This window comes from Scyliorhinus canicula, chromosome 6 (assembly GCF_902713615.1).
Source record: "Scyliorhinus canicula chromosome 6, sScyCan1.1, whole genome shotgun sequence".
Lineage (NCBI taxonomy): Eukaryota > Metazoa > Chordata > Chondrichthyes > Carcharhiniformes > Scyliorhinidae > Scyliorhinus > Scyliorhinus canicula.
The window spans coordinates 174,296,831-174,305,286 of NC_052151.1; the positions used below are offsets into that span (position 1 = coordinate 174,296,831).

At 45.7% G+C, this 8,456-nt stretch overlaps 1 protein-coding gene across 1 annotated transcript in view; it reads right to left on the reverse strand.

Annotated features, from left to right (window-relative positions):
- The window catches only part of hmgcll1 (3-hydroxymethyl-3-methylglutaryl-CoA lyase-like 1), a 177,830-nt gene extending 173,448 nt beyond the window's left edge, over nucleotides 1-4,382 (reverse strand). Inside the window, exons 1-2 of the mRNA XM_038800460.1 lie at nucleotides 4,111-4,382; nucleotides 122-199 (exon numbers count right to left, since the gene is read on the reverse strand). Coding sequence (XP_038656388.1) covers nucleotides 122-199; nucleotides 4,111-4,209 — 177 coding nt within the window. The 5' untranslated portion in view covers nucleotides 4,210-4,382. The remainder of the gene's footprint in view (nucleotides 1-121; nucleotides 200-4,110) is intronic.
- Between the last annotated feature and the right edge of the window lie 4,074 nt (nucleotides 4,383-8,456).

Consider the following 8,456-nt stretch of genomic DNA (forward strand, 5'->3'; position numbering starts at 1 on the left):
ACTTTTAGAAAGAGGTTTATGGCAGAATATAATTGTTTTCCTTGGTTAAAGACTCACAAGGTAAACTAATGACGCTCAAACTTATTGTGTTGAATATTATTTTTTGCTGAAGTAAACATACCTTTTCATTCTGTAGACCATCTCTCGGTCCAACTTCCACTATCTTTACAAATTCAGGAAGGGCTGGTGTGACATTGTTCTGGAGGTAAAAAAAAAGTAAAAACTGAAGCAAAGATCAAATTCCACCAAGCAAGTTTCTGCTCTGTTCTGCAATTCAATGCATTTGTAAAGCTTCGGGACCAATATTCCCCATGTGTCAGCTGTGGCTCAGTTTGTAGCACTGGTGCCTCTGACGCACACGTCTATGGGCTCAAGTCCCACTCTAGAACTTGAACTCATTCTACTGCAATACTGGGGGAGTACGGCACTGTCAGAGGTATCTGGAGGCGATTCTCCGATATGGCGGGCAAGTGTTCGCGCCGTCGTGAATGCCGTCGCGTTTCACGACAGCGCGAGCAGGGCCCGGGCATGACCTGTTCTGGCCCCCACATGGGGTCGGTGCTCAGGGGCAGGCCGCGGCGGAAAGTAGGCCCAGCGGGGGAGAGGCTGGCCCACCGATTGGTGGGCCCCGATCGCAGGCCAGATCCCTTCGAGGGTGTCCCCCCCCCCCGGTGAAGGAGTCCCCCTCCATCCCCCACAGGCTGCCCCCCCCCGAGCATTCCCGCAGAGTTCCCGCCAGCAGCGACCAGGGGGGAATGGCGCCGGTGGGACTCTGTCGTGTCGGAACAGCCGGTTGGCCCATCTGGGCCGGAGAATCGGCGGCCCCTTCAATTCTAGCAGCCCATGACTCGTTCCGCGCCAAACGCGATGGCGCAAATGGCGCTGATTCTCCGCACCTCAGAGAATCGCACACCGGCATCGGGGCATCGTGGTGCAGTTGCTCCGATTCTCCGGCCCGCTGCGGGACTCGGACAATCGCCCCCATCTTCTTTCAGGTGAGACATTAAACTGGGGCACCCAAAAACATCCTGTGATGCTATTTTGAAGAAGAGCAGGGTAATTACCATTGGTATCTTGGTAATATTTATCCCTCTATCAACATCACAAAAAACTGCTTGTCTAGTCAAAATCAAATTGATGTTTATATGAATTTACTATGAACAAACCATTGCGTTCCTTATATTACAACAGTGACTGCACTTCAAAAATATTTAATTTTTCTATAAAGCACTTTGAGATGTTCAGTGGCTGTGAAAAGTGTTATCTGAATGTTTATCTTTCTTACAACTACTCTCCGCTACATGACATACAGTTTTAGTGAAAGAGAAAAACCTTCCTTAGAGTCTACAGGCAGAAGACATTGGGCGGGATTCTCCCATCGGGCGGCATAAAAACCGGAGTGTTTTACTCCGGCGTTGGCGCCCATTCCGACACCCAATTCTCAGGGCCACAGTGGGGTAGCATGGTGCTGCAGTGGCCCACACCGCTCCAGCTGCCGATCCCGGCCTGAACCCGGTGCTGCAGGGTCCGCGCATGCGCAGTTTGCCCGGCGCCAACTAGCGCATGCGCAGTGGCCTTCTTCCCCGTGCCAGCCCCGATACCAAATAGCGCAGGGCGACAGTAGCCGGCGCAGAGGAAAGGAGGTCGGGGAACAGAGAGGCCGGCACGCCGATCAGTGGGCCCCGATCGCGGGCCAGGCCACTACGGTGGCCCTCCCCGGCCGGGGTGTCGGAGAATCCTGCCCCGTAAGAACCAACATCACAAAACCTTCCCTATAGTCTCCAGATGAAAGAAAATACATCATGAGAATTACCACGAATCTTGTAAAAACATACAGCAGTTGGACATGTTTGTTTTCACCTCTCAAAGAGACCCTAATGATCCCTTGGAATGCAAGTCACATTACGCAAGTGCTTCAATGACACACAACATTTCATATGAACATTTAGGGCAAATTTCCATCATAAGACTTCCAGGTTGAAATCAAAGCTGCAATTTTCAAATCTCCAATGGGCCAGATCCAGCCTGGAAAGGGCACTTGCAGCTCCTTGTTGTCATGGAGAATTCCCATTGCAGGAAGTTGAGGAACATGAAATCAAAAGGGATTCCGATCATATTTTCCACTAAATCTATTCAATCAGTGCAGAATATCAAAGGTGGCATCCGAGTATTTTGTGTTCCATACTACTGTGCTGAAAAACACAGCATGGAATTGGGGAGGCAACAGAAGGATGAATAAATATTGAGACAGGGTTCCATATGAAGACATGAAAATAAATAGCAATATTCACAACAAAATATTAACATGAAGATGTAAATTTTTAAACAAATTTATATTAATGGGATCATCCTAGTAGATGATTTCCACCACATAAAACGGAATTTGATTATTTGTTGTGGTAAAAGATTGAGTCCTCTCAAGTCTCTGTCTTCCAGTAACAAGAATTTTATTCACAAGTAAGGTAAGGTAAAGTCATCCTTGTCCCAGGTGACCATAAGCTGCTTTCTCCTTTGAGGGGGGAGAGCTGATTTAACCTGAGGATCATCACAGGTTGAGAAGGCGGGCCACTTACCTTATTCACAGGTATGTGCGAGGGAGACACAGCTTGGTTCTACAGGCTACCTCCCCAACATAAAGGTTGCGTGACATATTTATCTTTCACTATACTACCTGACATACCTAATAAATAGAATTATACAGGCTGCTGATGTTCCCTGTTATCTCAATGGGAGGTTGAGAATGCCTCCAATCAAATCCTCCTAGTCTGTGCTTCTTATCAGCCTAACATCTGTTTACCCATCCTGTGAAGTTTTATAATTTGTGGTTGCTAGTTTAGTTCCCACAGTACCATAACCTATATGTTAGCTATATTCCCCATCAAGCCAAGAAAGAGCTCTAATAACTGCTCTTGTCTACTTTTTGAGTTTTTCATGCTTATAACTACATTTGTCTACTTCAAAGCTAATACTGCTTATCTTAGGGGCAGCACGGTAGCATTGTGGATAGCACAATCGCTTCACAGCTCCAAGGTCCCAGGTTCGATTCCGGCTTGGGTCACTGTCTGTGCGGAGTCTGCACATCCTCCCCGTGTGTGCGTGGGTTTCCTCCGGGTGCTCCGGTTTCCTCCCACAGTCCAAAGATGTGCAAGTTAGGTGGATTGGACATGATAAATTGTCCTTAGTGTCCAAAAATTGCCCTTAGTGTTGGGTGGGGTTACTAGGTTACGGGGATAGGGTGGAGGTGTTAACCTTGGGTAGGGTGCTCTTTCCAGGAGCCGGTGCAGACTCGATGGGCTGAATGGCCTCCTTCTGCACTGTAAATTCTATGATTAGTATCAATCATAATACCAAATCATTTCAATTACACCCTTTATTCTTCAACAGTGATTATTGACAAAAACATCTATTATAATTCCAAAGTAAATCATTCACTTATGGATTAAATTCATTCCGCCCGTTTTACTCCTTTGGGAATAGTAGCATTATTTATTATGACTGCAGTTTTCCATCTTTAGAACAATTGCTATCAGCATAATGTTCAATGCATTATTTTGTCATTTACCAGTTTGTTAACCATGCAGCTATTAGTCAGGAGTTGGGTAATTGGGAGGGGGAGGGAGCGGTTTGGTCGCAAGGGCACAATGTAGCTCGTGGTTCTCTTCAATGTACAATAACAATGTGGCACATAAACTAATTGACCAGTTAGTTATACAAACTAGCTTGACTCTGCTAGCCATAACCTCTTCCATTCCTTCTTCCGGCTGTTGTAATTCATCCCATCAATTCGAATGATTTGCTTACCCAAATTAAAATGCTTCACCCAATTTGTTCACATGAAATAAGGTCATGTGAGCAGTCCGAATGTTTTCAAAATGTCTCCGACCAATCTCTGTCGTGGACTTGTGGTAATTGCAGAGGTAGAAGTGCCCCCCCCAGCCTCTCTCCCCAACCACACACACACTTCATGTTTTGAATGATGATATGTGGGGCTCAGTGAATGAACTTGCCTTTCTGAACTGGTTACATCAGGGGTTAATACAGATCAAGAGAGCTAACTGGAGCTACAGCTTGGCCAACGGTGGCTAGTAATGAAGGACTGGAGCATCTTACCTGCAGTCCTAAAGCGAGCAGAGTGTCTCCAGTGGAGAGCCAGTCCCTGTTCAGGCCGCTGCTCAGACATTCTTTGATGGTCGAGGGAACGTTCCCCATGGACGCTCCTCCCCGCCCCACACACACACACTGACCGAGTCACACCGCTCGACCTTTGTTTTTAATGCAATCGCCGACTAATCGACTCCAAAGAAGCATAAATTTAAAAATAAAATTGTTTACTTAAAAAACCCCGGCAGTGACTACAGGAGCAATATGCTGCTGATGCACTGGCAGCGGATCAGCATCCAAGTACCGCTGGATATCTATCCCCTGCTTTCTGCTCTCTCTAAGTGCAGATGCTGCACAGACACTGCATCAAGAGCACGCCCAGTCTGTACGCATGCAACCGGAAAATCCAGCTGGACGTGGACTCTTAACACATCCGCATCAGTCGTGGAAAAATACCCACCAGCTTCCTCACAATGGTTGAAATATTTTCCAGGGCACTGGATCATGTAACAAAATAAAACGGATTTTTCTTTATACTCAAGATTATTTTGAGTACATTCTGTGTGTCAGTCCTTGCCTCCTAGTCTTATCAATAGCTTTGACAAAGAGTCATCCAGACTCCAGATGCTAGCTCTCTCTTCACGGGTGCTGTCAGACCTGCTGAGATTGTCCAGTATTTTCTGTTTTTGTTTCCAAGTTCTACGTTGAGGTGTCCAGGACTTAAGCATAATAATCACAGTCGACAGTCGCCTGAAATCCTGAGGGAGTGCTGCACGGTCGGATGTACTTTTGCATGAGATGTTAAAATGAGGTTCCATCCCTCAGGTCAAATCACACGGCACGTTTTCGAACGAGGTGATGCTCTGGCCAATATTAATACCTCAGCATCACTAAAAACAGGTGACCTTTTTTCATTCATTCATGGGGTGTGGGCATCACTGGCTGGGCCAGCATTTGTTGCCCATCCTCAATTGCCCTTTGAGTGGCTGGCGAGGCCATTTCAGAGGCATTTAACAGTCAACCACATTGCTGTGGGTCTGGAGTCACATTTCGACCAGGCCAGGTAAATGCCTACGGACGTTAGTGAACCAGATGAGGTTTTGCAACCCAGATGGGGTTACAGCGATGGTTTAATGCATAAATTCAGATCTTTAAAAACTGAACCCAAATTTCACCATTTGCTGTTGTGGGGTTTGAACCCAGGTTCTCCCAAGCATTATCCTGGGTCTCTGGATCACTATCCCAGTGACAATACGACTATGTCAACAGCTTTCTTGAACAGTCACACATGGTTATTTGTGAGAGCTTGCGGGGGCAAATAGGCTGCTGTGCTTTCTTCATTCAGTGAATACATTTCAAAATTACTACGTAGACTGCAAAATGGTTGAAATGTCAGGTGGTTGTGAAAAGTGCTATGTAAATACAAGTCTTTCTTTTATCTTTAAATATAGGGGCCCATAGAAACATGGCCACATGCCATTAATATTGTCTTAATTTGGTAACCAGGTAGTACACACATATTCAGATGGAAACATACCGCCCACCATGTTGGTGTTAGGTAGGTAGATTTTTGGTGGGATCAAAAGCCGAATGTTTTATTAAAATTAAGTTACTACACTTTTTCCGCAATCCTTTTCAATTTTTACTATGACCCAATGCCTGAGTCACCAGGGAAAACCCTTCAGCCGCGCCACTTAAAGGGATCATGATGTAAAAGAAGCATTTGTTACAGCTCCTTTCACAACCTAATGGAGTGTAGAGTAATTTGTTCTTAAGGGCAGCATGGTAGCATTGTGGATAGCACAATTGCTTCACAGCTCCAGGGTCCAGGGTTTGGTTCTGGCTTGGGTCGCTTTCTGTGCGGAGTCTGCACGTCCTCCTCGTGTGTGCGTGTGTTTCCTCCGGGTGCTCCGGTTTCCTCCCACAGTCCAAAAATGTGCAGGTTAGGTGGATTGGCCATGATAAATTGCCCTTAGTGTCCAAAATTGCCCTTAGTGTTGGGTGGGGTTGCTGGGTTGTGGGGGTGGGATGGGGGTGTTGGCCTTGGGTGGGGTGCTCTTTCCGGGGGCCGGTGCGGGCTCGGTGGGCCGGGTGGCCTCCTTCTGCACTGTAGATTCTATGATTAATCTAGGACAAAGGTTCGGCACAACATCGTGGGCCAGAGGGCCTGTTCTGTGCTGTATTTTTCTATGTTCTCCATGTCCCAAATTATTATTATTTTTTACTAATCTTTATTGTCACAAGTAGGCTTACATAAATACTACAATGAGGTTACTGTGAAAAGCCCCTAATCGCCACATTCCGGTGCCTGTTCGGGTACACAGAGGGAAATTTCAGGATGTCCAATTCACCTAACAGCACGTCTTTCAGGAAACCGGAGCACCCAGAGGAAACCCACGCAGACACAGGGAGAACGTGCAGACTCCGCACAGACAGTGACCCAAGCTGGGAATCGAACCTGGGACCCTGGAGCTGTGAAGCAACAGTGCTAACCACCATGCTACCATGGAATTGCTGTCCAGTCAACTTTTTTGAAGTGGACTCATGGCAGCCATGTTGTGCACTGAAAGCTCTCGCAAGCGGCAATGCGGGTGGTCTGGTACGGCAGTTTTGGGGCAGAAGAATAAAGAAGAGTAGCAAGAAAGACAGAAGAGAGTAGGAGCAGCTGCCATGGGAGGAAGGTGGAAGAGGGTACTGCATGGGAGGTCACACCCACAATGAGTCTTTAGAAAGCATTTTACCTTTCCAAACATCATGGAAGAGCAGCGAATGAGGTGCCTTCACTTTATGATGGGTGCTGTCACTGAGGTATGTCACTAGCTGCAACTGCAACCCAAACCTCGTATCATGTCATGTACAGCACTGTCTGTGACTGTCAACATCACCATGGCCCTTATAGATAATGACTTTTTCCACTGACTTTTTCCAGACTGCAATGTGACATGTCGTACTGCATCAATGTATCACAAAGGTTACCAAGCCTTATTCCACCGAGGAATTACAGCTTCCCTTCTGGACAAAGTGAAGCAGGATGAGACAGCGCTTCATGCACATGGCAGCATCTCCCGAGGGTAGAAGGTACATTAGACTGAACCCACAAATAACTTGCATACTCCCTATCATCAGCCCGCCATCCTTATCAATGGTAAGTGAGTCCAATTCCTCATTGGTTTGGTGTGACAGTGTGAAGGTCTTTACTCAGCAGCTGGCAGCAGTTACAATTCTTTAATTCTTTCCCTACTTCTATGCCAGTTTTTATTACAACCAGGCTGGCAAGTTACAGACTTCTCCCCTTCTGGGCATGGCTCAGGATTTCTCTCAGGAACCTGGTCAGAGATGGCTCAGCAAGAGCCCTGCTGTCACCAAATACAACACTGGGCAAGCTATTGGCATTCTCAAATATTCCTACATGTGCACTATTCGAGAGCAGCCTCTCAGGTCATCTCTAAAAGCAGGTATCCAAATCTTTATCATTGAGAAACAGTGATCACAATATCATTAGGTTTAGAGTTCCTGTGAAAAAAAGGCAAGAAACAATCAGACATAAAAATACTTAACTAGAGGAGGACCAATTCCAGTGAGTTATAAAGGGATCTGCAGAGATGGATTGAATGAACAACTGGTAAATAAAACAGCAAATGACCAAAGGAAGACATTTAAAGAAAAGATAGTTCACATAAACACATTCTCTTGAGGGGAACAAAACTGACATTAAAAGGTGACTAAAGGTTAAAATGGAGGCTTATGATAAACATAAGATTCATGATGCAATACAAAACCAAGATTAATATTAAAATTGAAAAAAATAATAAAAGGAGCACAGTGTAAATGTGACTATAGATCAGAAGGTGATGGAAAAAGAAATTCTAAATATTTACATGACAACTGAATACTAAAATGAAGGGGAAGCCATTTAAAGGTCGAATAAGCAATGACAATGACACCAAACCTGGAGATATGGCCAACACTGAGCGTGATACTAAATGACTTCAACAGGACATCAACAGCAAAAGCCTCCAAGTTAAAGTAAGCCTTTAGTTGTCATTGGTTGGGCCTCAGCTGAAATATCATGTTTAATTCTGGGTCCCACTCTTTAGAAAGGATGACAAGACCTTGGAGAAACAGAGGAGGAGATTTCCTAGATTGGTACCAGCCATGAGAGTTTTCAGACTGGAGAGAGGTGCGAAGGTTAGAGGAAAATTAATTAAAGATGTTCAAGATTAGGAAGGATTTGAGTAAAGTAAATAAGGAGTAAATATTTTCACCGACAGGGGGATTGGTCACCAGAGATTGCAACCTGCCCCTGGGTTGTAGCCTTTCTGCTCTTCTCCGCTTGGGAGCCATTCCCTAGTGCA